A 21236-nucleotide genomic window follows, 5' to 3' on the forward strand; every position below is an offset into this window, starting at 1 on the left:
AGTACTGGAGTTGAGGGGGGATGGCATCCCCCCCTGAAATAAAAACGGTCAAAATCATCCCCCCTGTAAAACTGCCATCCCCCCTTTCCATCCCTTATGTCATTTCATCAATGAATGTGGTTTTACTGCTATTTCAACATTCCACTTTATGTCTCATATTTGTTTATTTAATTCCTTGATGCCTGACTGTTTTGTATTGTCCACGGTCAATGTTCTGACTGTAATTGGAACTTTTAAATAAAGTTTGAAAAAAAAAAAAAAAAAAGAAAAAAAAACTGCTATTTCAACATTTAGAAATATAGCTCCAAAAAAATTGGACAATTTTCACCTTTTTCAGGTAAATTTTCACTTGAAATAAGTAGGAAAATCTGCCAGTGGGACAAGATTTATCTTCTTATTACAAGCAAAAAAATCTTGTTCCACTGGCAGATTTTTCTACTTATTTCAAGTGAAAATCTACTTGAAACAGGTAAAAATTGTTGTTTTTTCCAGTGATGAGTTTTGTTTTAAGTGTAATGAGATTTTTTTTTACTAAAATGAGACATTTTAACTAGAAATAAGACAAATATTCTTGTTAAGATTGTGAGTTTTTGCGGTGATCCATTTTACTTATCCTGTCAAGGACAGAGTCATATTGATAAGTTCAGAAAACTGTTTTTTAATTGTTGTGTTTTGATGTATTTGATGTAAGCCCAGTGGATATTTAAAGCTTACAGAAGGCTGCATTTAACTGCTGCTATGTCATTCCTGCAGTATTTCTGCAGGTGTTTTGGTCACTGCTATTATTTGTAATATATTATATTATTTGTAATCAGCACAAATTATCTGTCCCCATATGATAAAATCCACCATCCCCCCTGATTTCCTTTTACAACTCGAGTACTGGTTACAACTAAGGACTGCTGATTCCAGAGGCAGATGCTCTGCAGCAACAGAAGACCACACTAGCTAGGGTCGCCACCCGTCCCTTGAAATACGGAATTGTTACATAATTCAATTCAATTCAATTCAATTCAATTTTATTTATAAAGCGTCTAATAATACAACAAAAGTTGTCTCTAGACGCTTTCCAGAGACCCAGAACATAAACCCCCGAGCCATTATTACATAAACAATGGCAGGTAAAAACTCCCCTAGTGGGAGAAAAACCTTTAGCCAAACAGTGGCAAGGAAAAACTCCCCTTTAGGAGGGAAGAAACCTTGAGCAGGACCAGGCTCATAAGGGGGGACCCTCCTGCCGAAGGCCAGACTGGGGGTCAGGGACGTCAACAGCACAGCAGGCAGGTGGAAGCAGCAACGGGATGACCGGGGGTGGGGACCGCAGGCCAGCACGCAGCTCCCGAAGCTCCGGCCCAATCAGCAAGCCCCAGGTTGGGGTGCAGGGTCGGGGAAAGGTTGAGAAGGGGCAGGGCCAGGGAGAGGAGTCTTGACGGACAAACCTCTCCCCCGCCTGATGGGCCGTTACCCTGCCCCTCTCACTCCCACGCTGCAGGTTCCGGTGTTGTGCATTCAGAGATGCTCTTCGCCACCGGCAGAGGATGCTGCACCATGTACAAAAGAGAAAAAAGAGATTGGGATAATTAGGAATTAAAAGTCGCCTTTCCTTATTGAACCAATACGGACATATATTATGCTCTTATTTATTGATGTCATAATATACAGGTGAAAGTCGGAACATTTGAATATATTGCAAAACTTCATTCGCAGTAAATTCAACTAAAGGTGAAACACATATATTGTTTCCCACTACATTCAAAGTGAGATATTTCAAGCCTTTATTTGTTATAATTTTGGTGATTATGGCTCACAGTTTATGAAAACCCCAAATAAAAAATCTCTAATTATGAAATCAATAAACAATTAAATCATCAAAATTATAACAAATAAAGGGTTAACACATCTTGCTTTGCATATAATGAGACTATGTAATATATTAGTTTCACCTTTTAAGTTGAATTATTGAAATAAATTAACTTTTACACCATATTCTAATTTTCCGACCTTCACCTGTGGCTATATTATCAGAATCAGAATCATCTTTATTGGCCAAGTTTGAACATTGTCCAATAGGGAATTTGACTCCGGTTGTTTCGCTCGCTGTACCCAGATTTAAAAATAGCAAACAGTAAAGTAAACCAACCCTATCACTAGCATACCTGTCAAGTCCCACGTTTTGGCTGGGAAACCACCGTATTTTACCCCTCTTTCCCACTGTCCTCCGGTGTTAGTATTTTCCCGTAAATTTCCCGTTTTATAATGTAATAATTTTTAAACTGCAAACTGAATTGTCACTAGCAGTTCTCGCGAGGTTAGTGGCGACAACGGGAACAAACTCGGAACAACAAATCAGAGATGGATGGATGTAACCAGAGAGAAGGCATTTCTGCCAAAAAAGAAAGACTTCGTGTAAATATCTCTAAAAATGGGATATAAAATTGACTTTCCTAAAGATGAGTAGAGAGCCACATGAGTAAAAATGACAAATTAAAAATACAATGTAAATGTTTCACTTGAAGAAAATCAATAAACTGAGCATATTTAAAATAAATTAGTCTGCTTTAATTCCCCTTTGTGTTTTCATTTAGGCTCTATTATAGGAATTACATACATAGGAATTTCAGTGACGACAAAGGTCGGCCTGTCAGATTCTGAGCACACAATTGTAGTTTGTAAGTGGTTGACAGGTAGATATTTAGGATTTCTCGTAAATCTATCTTAAAATGTAAGAAACTGGACCTTGGTTGGACTGGTGGGACAGCAGCGGGAAAATTTCCCATATTTTTAAATCCAAAACCTGACAGCTATGCACACCAGGTGCCCCTCCTGTCACCTAAGAAGGAGAAACTGAGGCAATGTTTCAAGCAGGGTCACCCAAATTGGACAAAAAAAGTATTTAAAAAACTTTGCCTGATATGAGGATTGATTTTAGTGCTGAGTCAGAGAATCTGGCAAAAACATGAAAGCAAGTATCCATCCTGACTTGCATAAACAGACCAGGCTGGCGGTAGTATCATGGTATGTGGGATATCTTCCCTGCACACTTTGGACCTTTTTGGGTGCATTCATACCAGAGCTGTTGTTTGCTTGGAAAAATCTGGGTTTATTTGGGGAGGTGGTAATGCAAAGAGACAAACTCTGGTCCACCTAAAAACAAAGGTCTCTTGGTCCACTTATTATTGAAAATTATTAGACATACAAAACATCTAGTTGTTTACCAGTCATCGACAAATTATACAAACAACATGCAGGGGACACACGAAAGAGTTATACATAGAGGTTGTTAGGTAGATGGGTCATAGATCTTAAACTTGTGGAGAATTGCTTTCTTGTTGGGGGTGTATTCAAATATTTTGTTTGGAGTTAGACCATTTGGCTTCATGAATGTGATATTTTATTTTTAATTTTTTATTGAACCTTTATTTAACCAGGTAATAGCCCATTGAGATCAAGGATCTCTTTCACAAAGGTGACCTGGCCAAGAAAGGCAGCAGCGCACGTCAAAATAAATAAAATCACAAGGTTAAAAGACAGAATACAAAACAATAATAGAGGAACGAAGTAGCAGTAAAATGATAAAACCACGTCTTATAAAGTGCAGATGCATAGGAGGTCACAGCCAGTTAACAGTACATAATCACATCAATCATATAAAGTGCAGATGTTTAGGAAGACATAACTACTAATCAAGTACAGAGACACTGTCCTTTCACGCTCTAGGTCCTTCAGGATCGAACCAAAGTCATCGAAAGATATCAGGTCCATCAGTTTTAAGACTTTCTGAAAGGTGTTCCAAGCAAAGGGGGCAGCAAATTTAAAAGCTCTTTTTCCCAGCTCAGTGCGAATACGCGGAACAATAAAGTGTAAAGCATCATGTGAACGCAGGCCATAATGGCTTTGGCTTCTATGAAGATATGTACATAGGTAAGCAGGGCAAGCCTAACTTCACCCTGAGCTTGGCGACCAGATTTGCAATGTGGGATTTGAAGGATAATTGGCGATCGAGAAGAAAGCCCAAGTACTTATAGCTTGACACTGATTCAATTTCTTTTCCTTGAAAAGTTAAGATGTTAGGAAGATTCGGTGGCAGATCACTTGCATTCGAAAACAGCATGAATTTGGTTTTGTCTGAGTTTAAAACCAATTTTAGTTTCTGCAGGCGAGACTGTACAACATCAAACACATATTGTAAAAAGTCAAAGGCCTGTACAATAGATGACGTACAACAATAAATAATAGTATCGTCAGCATAAAAGTGATACATAGCATTTGATAAATTTTCGCAAAGGTTATTGACATAAATGGAAAACAGTATAGGTCCTAACACAGAACCCTGGGGCACGCCCTTTAATACAGTCAAAAAGGAAGAGGTAGATCCTGACATCTGAACACATTGTGTTCTAGCAGACAAATAGTTGGCAAACCAAGATGCTGCTTGCCTAGACACACCAATATGGTGGAGCATATCAATCAGTATGCTCCGATCAACTGTATCAAATGCTTTTGACAAGTCAATGAATAGTACAACACAAATCTTTTTACAGTCAATCGCCTCAATGATGTCGTTTATCACCTTGAGGGCAGCAGTAACAGTGCTGTGCTGTTTCCTAAACCTGATATTTCAACAATCAGGTCAGTATAGAAAACATATTTACTTATTGGTTAACCTTGCTTTAACCACCAAATGAGGAGGTGTCCTTTTCATTGTTTGTCTTGTCCTTCAGTTATTCTTGAGGCAGCTCCACCACAGGCGAGGAGGGGAATACATTATTCAGAAGGTTTGTTTTGTTTGATGACGTGCAGCGTGAAAGCAAACGTAAACGCGCTGAATGTTCTGTACCCCATTGAACCGAGTCTAAACTAGACTATTAAGTGTGAAAATGAACTTAGTGCCAACTGAGCAACATTTAAGCATCACACGCTACCTCTTCCCCAATGACCGCCACAGTCACCAGTTCTTGATCCATTGATCCATCTTTGGGATGTTGTGGAGCAGGTGATTCACATCAGAGATGTGCAGTCAACAAATCTGCAGCAACTGCATGATGCAGTCATGTCAGTATGGACCAAGACGAAGGTTTCTAACAACTTAAAGGGGACATATTATGCCAACGCAGAGCCTACGGCGTAGGGTACGTGTCGATTTAACGCAGAACCGTGGACACACTTTGCTACGCAGCCGCTGCTCTTCTCCTCGGAGCGACGCTTTGTCTCCTCCCCTCCTACACGTCATTCAAGCAGCCAATCAGCGCAGAGCCTCATTATCATAGCCCCCCCAGCCCTGAAAATGAAGCACAGAAAAAGGCTTTAGAAGCGGAAAAAATAAAAACATGGCCCAGAGACTGAATTTCTGATTTATGTAGAAAAAACAAGCTTTAGATTGTTTTTAAGACATTCAAGGCCTGTTTAAAATATACATTAAATGCCATAATATGTCCCCTTTAATGAATCTATGCCACAACGAATTGAGTCAGTTTTAAAGGTAAAACGGGGTCCAACCTTGTACTAGTAAAGTTGACCGAATAAAGTGGCAATTTATTAAGTATGCCAGGTGTACCCAATGAAATGTCTGGTGGTGAAAGTTCCCATATGGTTTCAGTACAGGGAGCATATGAGGCCGATATGTGGGACCCATAAGGAAGTGGACTAATTGGACCTAGAATGAGAAAAGGGGGAGCTGTGTCAGGTTTTAAATTGTTAAAGGATGCATCAACAACATTCCATGACTTTGATGGGATGATCAGGTTTATTGACAAAGTCAAAAATCTTTTATTGTGTGTCATTTTTCAGAAAAGTAAGGCACTTAAAGGTCTCACACTTCAACAACATTTCCTCTTCACACTTCCGTAGTACTGTAGTGGAAATAAAAGTCCATCTGTGGTCCTTGACGGGCGGAACCTGTCAGGGGCGGGGGGTTATTTCTGGAGCGTATATCAGCAAGCACCCCCTCCCTTAGTACTTGAGACTGACATGGCAAGTGCTGAATACAAGGACGACATAGACACAAATGCATACACACTTTGACCCCCCCCCCCCAACACTGCTGCCGATGCAGCATTCCAGTGTTAGCAGATGAAAGCCCGCCTCCACCCCTTCTCCTAATGGGTGGAGTGGTCAGGGAGGACAACGAGAGAGGCTCATTGATACTCATTGCGGTGAGGAAGTGAAAAAGGGGAGAATAGCATCTGTCTCACACACACACACACACACACTCTGTGGTCTGGGAGCAGGGATGGTAGCGGAGGAGATCGTGGTCTCCCTCTCAGGTGGAGCCCCATGGGGGTTCAGGCTGCAGGGAGGAGCAGAGCAGCAAAAACCTCTACAGGTGGCAAAGGTACAGTAGAGTAGAAATATGTGTGTGCGTGTGTGTGTGTGTGTGTGTGTGTGTGGGTGGGTGGGTTCATGTGTGTGTAACTGCAGCCGACACTTAACTGTAGCCGGTTGAGGCCTTGAATTTTGCATTTGTGCTTTGTGATGCTGTAATTTGAGGTTTGATTTGAAACTCAAGATGAATAAATATGACGATATCGGTGTCACAAGTTGAATTAAACTTGGATTTCAGTCGTTTCGAGAGGTCTCTCGGATTTTAAAGTAACACCTGCTCTTATTGACATAGTCATCCTGTTTTTTCACACAACGATCCTCTTGAATTTAGTAATTTTACTTTCTTTTTCTTTTTTTCTTAACTGTTTTGTAAAAGACAACGATTTCCTTGTGGAATGGTAAATTCTTCTGGGAATTCCTGTTATTAGTATGTATTTCCCACATCTGTTGAAGGTAAATGAAAAAAGTCAAACTTTTCTACTGTAATGCGATTTCGAGAACACATGTTACTGACGGGACCATAAGAGCTCGGTTGGCCTCGGTCCGGATCAGTTCAGCCGTCGCCAAATACAATAGAAGGTCCGGATCGGGGGACGGTGTGAACATTAGAGTGAGGTTTGATCTGACCCACCCCTCTAGAGATTAGCAGGGTTTTTTTGAAGTATGTTGGCGAATACATCAAAAGTAAGCGCAGATTCTCTGCATTACAATGCATTTGAGCCCATTAACTCACGCATTTATTTGCACCGCACGACAAAAAAAGATGTTAGATATAGCTGAGTGCTTTTGGATGACAGTTAAAGATGTTGTCTCTAATAGAAAAGGCTATTCCTGAAAGCAGGAATGCGACCTCGCTCACCACGTGTGTTAAAAACTGTCCAGTCACTCATAAGCTGTCAGAGCTCTGAAAGGGAATCAGAGGGGTTCAGATGCCTGGATTTATCCAGGATATTCATGCAGATAAGGTCACCTCAGCCAGGAGGTTCATGCTCCTTCTCGTAGCGTGTCATTTGAGTTGGGCTTATGTGTGGTCGGGCATATTTCAGATAAGCCCCGGCTGGGAACGGGCCGCGAACCGGAGGATCAGAATAGCTCATTTAAGAGGAGCTGGAAGCAGATCATGGAAAAAGCTCGACCTCTTGTTCGGACGCAGACGCGATCTCCTATTTTGTTTTCTCATTAAGCTTTTAATTCCAGTGGGCTATTGTGTGTCAGTGTTTGTTCAATTCCCATTACCGTGGCAACCCCCTTTCCCTGTCTATCTAGGAATGTGGTTGGTTTTCCTGCAAGGCTTTATTTTGGGAATATAGAGAACATATGGTGGGTGGCAGACAGGCCCCCTGCTCCCAAACAGAGATGCAGCTGTTCAAAGCCCCTCTTTCATGACGCTCACTCGTGTTTTCATGAGCGCACGTTTGCCTCTCAGTGGAAAAGAACCAGACACATATAACTTGTCCTTGCCCTGCTGGTGCGACAGTAGACGGCGATGGCTGGGCCAAGAGATAGCCTTCTGATAAAAGGCTCGCGCATCGAGTAAGCTCATGAAACGCTCTCAACATTTGTACCTTCAGCAGCGATAAGGTTTGTACGTTTGAGTGTTGGAGCGAGGGAGCAGATGGGATGGCCTTATCTTCTACTTTTAGAGGCGGCGGTAATCTAGGGGGACAAGAATGCTCACCTTCCCATCTACACCAACTATCGCCAGCGTCCTAAAGTAGTCTGTGACATCATCTCTGAGCGACCTCCGGCAGCAGCTGAAAGACTTGACAGGCTATTCTGATGCAGGAATGTGGGGGGCTGCCACCAACGGCCAACTAATTGACACCATTTGTCATCCTCTCAGCAGGTCAAAAATGTTTTGGTCTTTTAGGTGAAATGTGCCCGTCTTGAAGCACCATCGTACAACTTTATTTATAATATTATATGGTAAACATAAAGTTGGGAGCAGTTATAGAAATACAACTTGAGAGTGAACATATGGATAATGTAATAAAAGTTGTAAGATAAAAAAAAAAAGAAGCATCAATTGTCAAGTGAGTTGATTAAAATACTTTCTATTTTTAGCTCATGCTGCTTTTTCTAAGTCATGGGGATTCTAAATAAAAACGAATGTAGCTGAGGGGCATGGTGGCGCGACTGGTAGTGCAGCCGTCTCCCAGCAAGAAGGTCCTGGGTTCAATTCCCACCGGGGACGCTGTGGGCGCTGAAGTGCGTGTTAGTTCCCCCATGACTTCAGTGCCCACACCCTGGGTGGGGTTGGCGAAAGGATCTTTCTGTGTGGAGTTTGTATGTTCTCCCCGTGTTCCCTTGGGTAGCTAATGTGTAAACCCTCACAAAAACATGCACAGTCCTGGGCTACACATGTCCCCTCTGGCCAACCGGGGCGCCAGATGGGGTGGGGAGGATCCGGCCGGAATAACATGATCCTTCCACGCGCTACGTCCGGCCGGAGAATCCTCACCCTGTCTGGTGAAAAGATGCGGCCTGCTCACTCCTCAGGATAAGGAGGAGACCTCCTGGGGTTGGTAGAGGATGGCAATGCACAGGACTGTAGCTTAGGTAGGAGCACAGTCCCTGGGAAAAAATCAGGGATAAAAAAATATTTAAAGAAACAAATGTAGCTGATTTTAGTACTATTTGTACATGAGATAGATAGATAGATAGATAGATAGATAGATAGATAGATAGATAAGAAACCTTTATATATAATGAATCCACCTAAAACATGCAGTTAACCCTCTGTTACCTAGTTACCCAACTATATACTACCCAGGGCAGTTAGAATGTACAATATGTTCATATAAAATGTTCAACATGACCAAGCAGAAGCTGAATAAACAAAGTAGTGGATACCTGTGCATCTCCAGATAGATGGAAGATGCTGAGAATGGGACAGGTTTTATTGTTTCTGCACAGAAGACTCACCTCAGTGATGCTGAGGTGAGCTGAGGAGACGAGAGGTGATACTGATGCTGCTGCGGCTTTATATGTCCCCACTTAAACAATTTTTACTGGTTCTTTTTATCAGACCAGACTAGATTGATTTTTCCTTTCATTTTTGTTCATGAAAAGCTTCTCATTTTTGTGAATTACTGTAAAAATGAGGAAATTCCCCAAGTTCAGAGTCAGCCAGTAAAATGACTAATTTGAAAGGAAACATATTACCCCCCCTTTTTCACAGATACTATACTTTGAAGTCTTAATGAAAGGTTTGGGAATAGCTTTGCTCAAAATATCTCTCTTTAAGGGAATAAAAGCCAATAAGTGTATGTACTTTGTACAAAAAGTCATCTAATCAATGAGATCTGACTGTTAGGTACTGAAAGATTGACCCAGAACTGGCTAAAATATGTGTATTTTCACCGCAGTAAGACATAAATGTGTGTGCGTTATGAACTTCTTTCCTGTTTTTAGGTACGCAGGCGCAGCAAAGCATGCCGAGCTGGACTCAAGGAACATGATGAGCTGGTTGCCATCGGCGACCAGAAGTGTGCAGAACTCAGCCACGCTCAGGCCATGAGCCTCATAGACACAGAGAGCGCCTCGCTGGACCTGAGAGTTAAAAGGTCAGGATTTGGACACACGTGCAGTTGTAGTTAAAGCTGTTGCACGTGACACAATCTTTGCATTGGAAACTGTTCTGTTTATTTTTTTATTTTTATTTTTAATCGTAGATCTGGAAATATGAGATTTAAAAAAATCTTGTTTAGAATATTCATGATTTATTGACTCCATGGTAAATGCTTAAATTTGTCTTTTATGTCCTAATGCACCAGAAATTATTTTTTTTACTGTTAAAATAAGCAACAATAACAGATTATTTCAGTTTTTACATTTCTCTGTTGCTGCAAAAGTCTTGTTTGAAGTAAATATTCTGCATTGAAAAAAATCTGCAATTTTTTTTAGCTTTATTTTCTTGGTCTTCATTTTTTTGTCTTTTTAAAGTAAATAGTTCAGCTTTTTTTTGTTTTCTATTACTTTTTTTAAACTCTGGAAACAGATACAAATAATTTCACTAACACTAAATAATTTTCAGCCAGAATTTAGAGTTAATTTCTTATATTTTCTCTTTTCAGAATCATGTTTATTTGGTCAAGTCAGGTCAAACAAGACTGGGAATTTGACTCGGTTATTTTTGCTCACTGTACAGTAAATAGACAAATTGCAGTTCTTATTTTGCAGTTTGACGTGATATTAAACAAACGTATGTATTTTACATATTAATCTTTTGTCCTACGTTTGCTTTCAGGGCCCCCCCTGGATACCACTCCTCATTTTACACCAGTCGCTCTGCGTCTCCTCGATCCTCCGCCAGGGTCCTAGCTGCCCCCGTGGCCTCCCTACTGTCCCCCACCGAGGGACCCAGGGGTGTCACCTCCCCCCCTGACAGCGAGGCCTATTATGGGGAAACAGACAGTGATGCAGACATACAGTCACAGACGCACCAGCGACGCCAACGACGCACCCCTCCTCACGCACGCTCTCCTGCGCGCTACGACAACCAAGAGGAGGAGACTTCAGAGATGAGCGGGTAAGAGAACTCTGAAGTCCCCTGAAATCTCAAGAGTGACAGTGAAGCCGATCCAAGATCCATCGTCTATGTCAACTTAACTACCTTGAGAGTCTTTCAGTGTTGAATTCCTACATTTAAACTGACAACAACTTTTGTGTCTTGTCATTGTTTGAAGATATGAGAGTGCTGCAGATGCAGGAGTCACCGTGCAGGGGCAGTGGGATGGTCCCTCTCTTCCTGGGGTGCCTCGTAGAGAGCTCGTATACCTGCCCCCCCAGACAGAGTGGACCACTCCCACACACACTCCACACACCCTAACCCCTCACACACTAACACCAACCCTTGATCAGGGGATGGTGGATGGAGAGGGGGAAGGAGACAGTGGCTTCCAGGAGACAGGGGGCAGCACTGCACCGGCCTGTGCACCTTTGGTGTCTCCAGAACGGGCAAAAGAGGCTTTGAGGTTGAGCTCCCGGAGTCAGCTGGTGCCCATGGTCGGACCCCAGCTGGGCCCCGTGAGTGACGAACTCTCCACCACCTACATGGACAAAGCTCGACAAGCCAGTGAGTGTATATTTAAACTGTTTATTCACATAACAAAACGCTTGAAGAGGCATTTTCTTTGGCACCCAGCCATAAGTGACACATTTATGCAAACTAAGCAGCACATGCATCACAGACTGAATGGGAGGAAGTAAGTGAGCTATGAGCTGAAAAAGCCGCTGACAGGGTATAGGATTTTTTTTTACATTAATTCAAGGCTGCTTGATCAAACAGAAATTGTGACTTTGTTCCTCCTCGTGCATATATACACACTGTATATGAAAGATGATGGTCACCACTGTGACATCACCCACTGGTTGCTCGTCCACTGGTTTCAAGTTTCAAGTTTGCCATTTTACCATCTATATATTGCGTTTTTGGATCTACAGATGATCGTCAGAAGATGCATCTGATGGTTCCACGATGGTATTCCAGAGGCCAGTCTAGAAAAGCAGGCGTCGGGGGCCAAACTTTATGGGAGGCCGAACCCTTCTCCTCAGTCCTTTTAACCGTTGTGTCTCCGTACATGTGCCTGACTCGGTGGGATCTATTGACTTTTAGTTACCATTTCATACCACCGGTGGCAGCACTCCACAACTTTTATTTTTTCAATGTGTTTAATTTTTGTTTTGAACATCTGTGAAGTCTGAAGAGTTGCTCTTACGGCCATGCAGGGCCGCCGCAAGGGGTGTGCAAACCGTGCGACCGCACAGGGCCTCGCGCCCCAAGGGGCCTCGCACTATGGGCCGTTTTTTTTTTTTTTCAAATTTTTTATTTTTTTTCCCCTTATAAATATCAACAGTCACGTTCCATTACAGACCTAAATGTGTACTAGTCTGTGCATATCAATAAATATATGTGCAATGATGCGCGTGTCTGTTGTTCAATACAACTGATCAGACCAAGCGCAGACACAAGCTGCTCTGATCCAGACGGGGGGAGTGTGGAACAAACTGTCACACAATGTCGAGAGAACGAGACAGAATCAGGAAATTTCGATCAGGGGATGAAAAAAGAAAAAAAACTAAAGAAAATGGAAGAGTTTAATGCCTCTCTGAAAGGCTCGTTTGATAAATTTGTTACAAAAATCACCGATCAGACCGGGTCTCAAGCAGCCGCGGGGCCCTGCGTCGAGGCAGGCCAGATGATGATGAGGCAGGGGAAGGTATCCAGTATTTTGCTAATTGGAGAGTTAAAATTGCGCATATAGACACCCGATCCGACCCGATAAACCCCAAAAATTTCGCGCGAGGGCCCCCCCAGCCATTTCGCACAGGGCCTCGCAAATCTCCCAGGCGGCTCTGCGGCCATGTATATATCATTAGTCTTGTGATTAGTGCTGACTTTTAGAAACTGTTATTCAGGTACCACCGTTGTCTTGGAGGACTGCACACAGCCTTGTATTAGAGTGCACAATTGTTGCAGCTTTTGTAAAATTGGGCAAATAACCACATGGGTCTCTGGAGACTCGCTCCTGGAGCCATCCTCAAAGAGTCATTCAATTTAAGTTTTTGACCTTCCTGCATAGACTTTAAAGTCACCACTTTGAATAAACAAGGCATGTTGATTTTCACAGATGCTTTCATGAAACTAAAGATAATGTGTACTTGTCTGCAACTGTATTTTGCTCACTTATAGTGCCAATGTTAGGTTCAGCTTTCAGTTGGTGTAGGCGGGTGCTGTTTTCTTACACTTTTGCATGGCACCAAGAGTTCACCTTCAAATAATACTTTGTTTCCCCTCCTGGTGAGGCACATTTATTTATTTATTGGTTTAGTTGATAGGGACAATGCAGTTAAAACATAGTTTCAGTACAATGACAGCAACTGATGTTCTGCACATAGAGTTTCTAGCTATTGCTAATTTGCAACTCCTGTCCCTAGATCTGATTGTTATGAAAGCGGAAAACAAAATCTGGTTACTTCAAACTCAATACTGTACCTCCTTTGCCCCAGGTTCACATATTCAATTCAAGTTTTAGTCTGCTGTGTGGTGAATACAACCTTTGCTAGATTGCCATCTAGTGGTCATTTCATGCAACTACAATCTCTATTTACATTCGCCTGCTGGCTGTGGTGAGGTGAGATATACCAGATACTGACATATGTAACCCCCCTCCTCTTTTTCCAAGTGCGGGGATCCCTGAAACATCAGTTCATGAGTACATCAGCCTTCAGAGCATTTGCGTATTTATAGCTGCTGTAGCCTCTGATTGACAGGCTGGGCATAGCTCTAATTTACAGACCAGGCGTGCATGTCATATATGAGTGGTGTGCTTTCAGTCAACATGGATAAGCCGTGGTGTTGAGATTCTAGTCTAGTATCCATTGGCAACAGTATACATATTTATGTCCAGAATCGAGACTGACTGATTCACGCCAACTCTCTGAAAGCTGAAGCTCATGAGACGGTAAACAAAAAAAGCTAATTAGCCAAAAGCTCAAAAATGCTGAACTTTGCCCCTTGACCTTTTATGTTTTTTTCACTTTTGCTGGCTGATTTGTCACTTCAGTAAGGGAGACAGTGATAAACTTAATAGCAACGCACTGACCGAGTTCTTGTTTCAGCGAGTGAATGTCACAGTGACGGATGATCTGTCATCAAGTTCAGGAACTCAATGAGCTGAATGACTTTCCTGTAGGATGAGGGTTTGGGTCTGGCACGAGGAGCTGCGCTATAGGACAAACAGGCGCTGCGGTGTCCGGGGACCTGCTCTTTCTCGTGTTACACGCAAACACAAAAACTGACTTTGGCTCTGCAAACGGGATTATGGGCTGTGCTGCTACAGAGCGGTGTGTTCGTCTGCGCAGCACTTTTACACAGGTGTGAGTTGTCAGCAACAAAGACCGGCACATCCGTGGAGAGTTATGGGGGCACTTTCTGCTTTAACCTATAAGTGGCTTCATGAACTCATGTGCATTCACTCACAACACACACACACACACACACACACACACACACACACACACACACACACACACACACACACACACACACACACACACACACACACACACACACACACACACACACACACACACAATGACACTGTAGCCTAAATATCCGGTGGTGAGAAGTCTTCCCCTCTGTGTGTGTGTGTGTGTGTGTGTGTGTGTGTGTGTGTGTGTGTGTGTGTGTGTGTGTGTGTGTGTGTGTGTGTGTGTGTGTGTGTGTGTGTGTGTGTGTGTATGTATATGTGTATGTGTGTGTGTATGTGTGTGTGTGTGTGTGTGTCAGACAGAGACCGGACAGGTGTTTGATGCCTGTCAGGCAGACGGACAGGAATAGAGGGTTGACATCATGCGTTGGTTTGGGTTGCCGCATGCAGACAAAGGTCTTTACATGGGCTGTGCTCTCATTGAGAGGCAGGGAGACAGACACTGAAGGGGCCCCCGCGCACAGCGCACATTTGGACTCTGTTTGGGCGCGCGTGGGTGGGCCTAAGGGACGATAAGGACACACACACGCTCAGTGTTGTGCGATGAGGGACCTCACACCTTCTTCAGGTTCAGATAGAGGTGGACACGCCGTGTATGCAGGTAAGCCCTCACGAGACAGACTGATGCATCTGAGGCTAAGTCCGTTCCTTCAGGTTAACTGGAGTGACCTTATTCCAGTTGCTTACCTCATTTCTTAGGCTTGGATGAAACTTTATAAACCATATTTCTGTTTGTCAGTATATTATAACTCCTGAACGATAAGGCCGAGATGACTTGACATTCAGTGCAGTAACCGCATGGATCAGAAGCTACAGGTGTTTTATCTCTGCTGGTGATGTAACTGATGGCATCGCAGCAGAGACTTTGTTGCTATACCACTTTGGTCCTGACTGGAAGACCACCCCCAACACCTAATGGATGGATTGGGATTAATGTTTTGTTTTTTCAAGCATTTATGATCCTTAAAGGATTAACATGAGGTTTCTTAATGTGGTAGAAGCAGCTAAATATGTGTAAAGTAATTCCAGTCCTGTCAACTCTATGAATCCTAGATTAACACCAATTAGCCACCAAACTAAAACAAACTGAGCTCCCTGGAAAACTAGAGGTGCAGATCTGCAGGTGCTGCTGTGGATTTTCATTATCTTTGCACTTGTGTGAGTGCACTTGATTATGCATCAGAACCACCGAAACAATGTAATCTGAAATCTAGTTTCATAGGAATCGTTAGTATTCTTTTAGTTGTTGACCCATGTATGGGTCCACTTTATAAAAGTAATGTGAAATATAAATGTGTGTGCATGTGTCTGCGTGTTTGTGTTTGTACCGCCTGCATCAGTCTATAGTTATGTTAGGAAAATATTCCCGACAAAGCAAGCCAAGGTACTAAAGAGACTCAAATAGCCTTGGACACATACAGTACACACATTTACATGTACTGGTGATCAAAAACACACACCGCTATGAGTCCATTTAAAATAAAAACAATAATAATAATAATAATAATAATAATAATAATAATAATAATAATAATAATGATGATGATCTAGCCCTGTGACTTTAGTTTTAAACTAATTTTACCCAGACCTTTTGTGGAGGGGAGACGCTGATCTCACCTTGTGTGAGTCAACTCTGCAGCCAGCAGGAACTCTTTGTTCTAAATCCACAACACACTCTCCTGTCTGTCACTTCTAATGCTCGTCCCAGAATCCTCGCTGTGATAATACCGCATCAATCAGGCGCCCACCCACAGCTGAGGAGAGCTGTCACACTGTCGCTGCTTCCGTGATTGGTTTCCCGCTCTTTGTCCTCTGTTTTTCAGATTTCCAATTATTGCTTCCCTCCTTTTTTTTGTTTGTGCTCATTTCAGCGCATTTGTTTTTAGTCTCTCACTCGTTCCTTTTCTTGTTTTGCAGAGCTGCCGCGTCGGGAGAGTGTGGTGGAGAAGCAGGTGAAGGAAGCCCGCACTAAATGCCGCTCTATCGCATCCTTGCTGACTGATGCTCCCAACCCCAACTCGAAAGGGGTTCTTATGTTCAAGAAACGCCGGCAGAGAGCCAAGAAGTATACTCTGACGTGCTTTGGGAAAGCAGAGGGAGACAGAGGAGCGGAGACAGAAGGAGAGACGGAGGAAGAGGGAGGAAGTTCTATCCTAAGTGGCTCAGAGGTTGATGAAGAGGGATTCTCGTCATCGTTTGACGAGACGTGGGATTCAGGTTATCTTGACCTGCTGGACAAAAGAAGCTCCGCCTGCCCGTCGACCACACCGACGACTCCAACCACACCAACAGCCAATCACGGCGCAGAACTAGACATCTCAACTTATCAATCTCCCCAACGCATGACTTTTGACAGTCAAAACCTGGAACTGCAAGACTCGATCAATCACGACTCAAGCCTGGAGAGCAACATCACCAAGCAGCTAGTCAGCAACCGCCCTGCACACATGTCTCCTCCAGCGTTGGCTCTGAACAATGGGGGGTCGGTGGCTGTCAGCCGGGCCAGTGTCGTTCTGACTCCGCTCTCTCAGCCATCCCTTCGAAGTCAAAATGGGCACAACGGCGACCCCAGTTCTAGACCTAACCCTGACTTTAATGCGAGCCCGAATGCAGACTTGCACAGCAGCGCCGGTTTCGGTCCTAATCCCAGTGTCCTGAACCGAACTGCACGCCCCTTCACCCCTGGCTCAAGCGCCTCTCGTGCATCTGTGACCTCCGTGATGTTTCGCCCTCCCCAGCCCAAACCTACAGGCATAACCATGGCAACCAAGCCTGTGGCAGCAGTATCCATGGTGAATATCCTGCCGACTCAACATCCACCGGGGCAAGATGCGAGGAGAGCGGTGTCTAGCACCTCTCTTTATATCCCCCCAAGAAATAACAGCAGTAACACCCCCTCCTCAGTTAACTCCCCCCCTTCAGCTCTCTCCCCTCCCTCCTCCCTGTCTTCTATATCTCTCTCTCATCCTCCCGTTGCCAAACCACAACATTTCTCTCCTATGCCCACAGTGTCTGTTACTCCCCCAACCCCCCTTTCACCATCTGCACCTAAAGGTTCTCCTATGTGTCCCCCAAGTGCTCAGACCTTCTCCCCTCCAGCTCCTCCACCATACCTCTCTCCTCCTGCTCCAACCTACCCACCCCCCTCCACCGTCAATTCAGCTGCACAAATCTCCTCACCAAGACCTCCTCCTGATTTGACTCAGGTCTCCTTCCCCGCTCCTCCTCCTACAAAACCACTCCCACCTCCACCTGCTCACCCTTACGTCAACACGGCAGCTGTAGGGACTCCTGAAATGACCCCCCTGGCTCCCGCCAGTCACTCAATGGCGACACGAGAGCAACGGATCTCCGTCCCAGCCGCTCGCACCGGCATCCTGAAAGATGCCCGTAATCGTAGCAGCAAAAAACCAATGTTCAGTGCACTCAAGAGCAAAGATGTTAACCCAAACCCTGACTTGCTGTCGATGGTCCAGAACATGGACGACCGTTTTGTAAGAGCCCCGGGTAATGAACCTGGAGCTGCCCCCAGTGGGGAGGCGGGGCATGAATCAGGGCCCGAAGAGGACTGGCTGAGGCTGGGGGCCGAGGCCTGTAACTTCTTGCAGGCTCAACGGGGGCCCAAGCCCCCACTCGTGGCTCCCAAACCACAAGCCCCTCAGGTGCCACAGCTTGCGGGAAAGGGGGGTCAGCTGTTTGCCCGCCGACAGAACAGGATGGATCGGTACGTCGTGGAGCGAAGTCCCTCTGTCACTGCGGCACCTTACTCTCCTGCAGATACAAGGGAGCCCTCACCCACACCTTCCCTCCCTGCGGCCTGGAAATACTCTTCCAGCATCCGAGCCCCGCCCCCAATTAACTACAACCCCCTCCTGTCTCCTTCTTGCCCCCTTAAGGCCCAGAAGAAACCCGAGGTGACAAAGTCTGGGACTGCTGGATCCAAAGGGCGAAAAGCAGGCATGAAGGCTGTGGACATCATGAGCCACCAGCCGTACCAGCTCAACTCCTCCCTGTTCAGCTACGGGGGCGGGGTTCCCCAGGAGACCTTCAGCCCCCAGCAGAGAGGAGTCGCAGGGGCTCCTCAGAAGACGGCCCGTGTCTATGAGGTGAAGCGCTTTTCCACACCCCCTCCGATGGCCACGGGACCCTCCCTCAAGGTTATCGCGCCTCGATCGGCGACGACGCTCGGAGAGCCAATGACACGCTCCGATGTCTCGTTTGCTCCGCCTACTCCCGATGCCACGCCCTACCAGCTCTACCAGCCACCGCCTCAGCCGTACCAGCCTCAGTGGGCCTCCTCCTCCCTGTGTTCCCCACCTCCTCCCGCTCCCACTGCTCCGCTCCCCCAGCTCCCCACCTTCTCCTCCGCTCCAGCTCCAAGCCCACTGCAGATTCCCACTTTTACTCATCCACAGTCCTCACTCACTTCCCAGGCCAACAGGCAGTTCAAGAGCGCGCCGGACCTGAGTCCTCTGAGCCCCGCTGCTGCCCCCCAGCAAGCACCTCCCGGCTCTCTACCCAACAGAGTCCCCAGGCCCAGGTTCAGCACGTCCACCCTGGGCCTCCAGCCTTGTGTGTGGCGTCCCGGGTCCACGATGCACTGAGCAGATCCAGATCCTCGTCCGGATCGACCGGGCTCCGCAGCAACATGCAGCAGCATTTTGCTTCAGACTTACCCATCTGTTCTTAGCTTTTGAATATTATTCCAGGCTTCAGCAAGCGGCTTTATTTGGACACACGTTTTATCAGAACGTCTGCTTGGATCGATCTGACATGCAGCCAAGTTTAATTTCTTAAGTCAGTATATTCAGTCATCCCGACACACTTGGCTGAACGGTAATTGAAGGGAACCTTGTGCTCGAAGATGGAAAATTCAGTGTGGAAACCCGAGACATGGTTTAGAAATTGAAACCACGTGCAGAGAGAAAAAAAAACGGGAAGAGTTTCTTGGGAAAACTAATAAAGTTTTGTAAATATTGTCCAGAATGGTGAAGTTTCAACATAAAAAGGGGAACAGAGGATGTGTTATGACAAGACTGCTGTGAGAGAGGTGTTGCAGAGAATGGGGAAAGACAAACAAGAAGATGAAATGAAGAAACACCGTAGAAATATCTCTGAAGTGACAAAAAAAGTGTAGACATGATCAGTTGCTTCACACTGTAAAAAAAAAAAACTGGTTGCTTTCTGACAATATCTTGTTTTGTTAGCAGTATTATTGTGTCACAGATATAAGGATTTGAAGATTGATGAGTGTGTTTTCTTTCGTAGGGTAATCCTTTAACGGTAGATTTGATTCCTCTTCTGTTGATATAAAAACAAGAAATGTATAATCTGTCTGTTTAGCTCTGATTCTTTTCCAAAGAGACATGCAGCTGAATAAAAATAGACATGACTCACATCAGCTGTCACTCTGTTTCTCCCTGTGTCACCACGTCACCCCTCACTCCCACTTCAGGTTACTGTCTCCCAGCCCTCCGGTTTATTATTTACAGTGGGGCAAAAAAGTATTTAGTCCGACACCAGTTGTGCAAGTTCTCCCACTTAAAAAGATAAGAGAGGTCTGTAATTTTCATCACAGGTATATCTCAACTATGAGAGACAGAATGAATAAAAAAATCCAGAAAATCATTGTGTGATTTTTAAAGAATGCATTTGCAAATTATAGTGGAAAATAAGTATTTGGCCAATAACAAAAGTTCATCTCAATACTTTGTTATATACCCATTGTTGGCAATGGCAGAGGTCAAACGTTTTCTGGAAGTCTTTACAAGGTTTTCCCCACTGTTGCTGGTATTTTGGTCCGTTCCTCCGTGCAGATCTCCTCTAGAGCAGTGATGTTTTGGGGCTGTCGCTGGGAAACACGGACTTTCAACTCCCTCCAAAGATTTTCTATGGGGTTGAGATCTGGAGACTGGCTAGGCCACTCCAGGACCTTGAAGTGTTTCTTACGAAGCCACTCCTTCGTTGCCTGGGCGATGTGTTTGGATCATTGTCCTGCTGAAAGACCCAGCCACATTTCATCTTCAATGCCCTGCTGATGGAAGGAGGTTTTCACTCTAAATCTCACCATACTTGGCCCCATTCATTCTGTCCCTACACGGATCAGTCGTCCTGGTCCCTTTGCAGAAAACCATCCCCAAAGCATGATGTTTCCACCCCCGTGCTCCACAGTAGGTACGGTGTTCTTTGGATGCAACTCAGCTTTCTTTCTCCTCCAAACATGACAAATTGTGTTTCTACCAAAAAGTTCTATTTTGGTTTCATCTGACCATATAACATTCTCCCAATCCTCTTCTGCATCATCCAAATGCTCTCTAGCAAACTTCAGACGGGCCTGGACATGTACTGGCTGAAGCAGGGAGACACGTCTGGCACTGCAGGATCTGAGTCCCTGGTGGCGTAGTGTGTTACTAGGGGTGTAACGATACACTAATCTCACGATACGGTACGATACACGATATTGAGGTCACGATAACGATACGATACGATACGATACGATATTTTAGCAGTATTTTTTTTAACAACCTTGCATGAGGAACATATCACTAGAAAAAAAATGGTCTTTTATTTGAAAGACACAAAATACAAAACAATGCTGTGCATTTGCCCTATTGTTACAGTTTGTAATTCTTTATAACTGTTTAAGTTTTAAGGAGAAAGCCAGGCCAACCATTTTCCACAAACTGAACTAAAATTAAATGTCAGCATTATGCATCTTCAGTTTCATACAAGTACAAATATTTAGCCACAAACTGAATAGTTTCTCTCATGTATGATTTGACTTTTTTCTTTTCCAGAAATTTAACAACTAAAATTAAATAAATAAATAAAAGTGAATAAATACATACAATTTTACATCATAAAACAGATTGATTCATGCTCACCTTCAAGTGTAAGAGGAGATTTATTTTTGTTAAGAAG

General features: G+C 44.3%; 1 protein-coding gene across 1 annotated transcript; it reads left to right on the top strand.

Moving 5' to 3' along the window:
- The first annotated feature begins 6130 nt into the window (after positions 1-6130).
- On the top strand, positions 6131-19713 carry LOC133418771 (synaptopodin 2-like protein). Its single transcript, XM_061707605.1, has 5 exons — positions 6131-6331; positions 9736-9887; positions 10571-10852; positions 11010-11398; positions 16233-19713. The coding sequence occupies exons 1-5, from the start codon at positions 6230-6232 to the stop codon at positions 18917-18919; spliced, it is 3612 nt and encodes a 1203-aa protein (XP_061563589.1). The 5' UTR covers positions 6131-6229; the 3' UTR covers positions 18920-19713.
- Positions 19714-21236: the final 1523 nt, after the last annotated feature.

The sequence above is a fragment of the Cololabis saira genome, chromosome 19 (assembly GCF_033807715.1).
Source record: "Cololabis saira isolate AMF1-May2022 chromosome 19, fColSai1.1, whole genome shotgun sequence".
In the NCBI taxonomy this organism is placed as follows: Eukaryota; Metazoa; Chordata; class Actinopteri; order Beloniformes; family Belonidae; genus Cololabis; species Cololabis saira.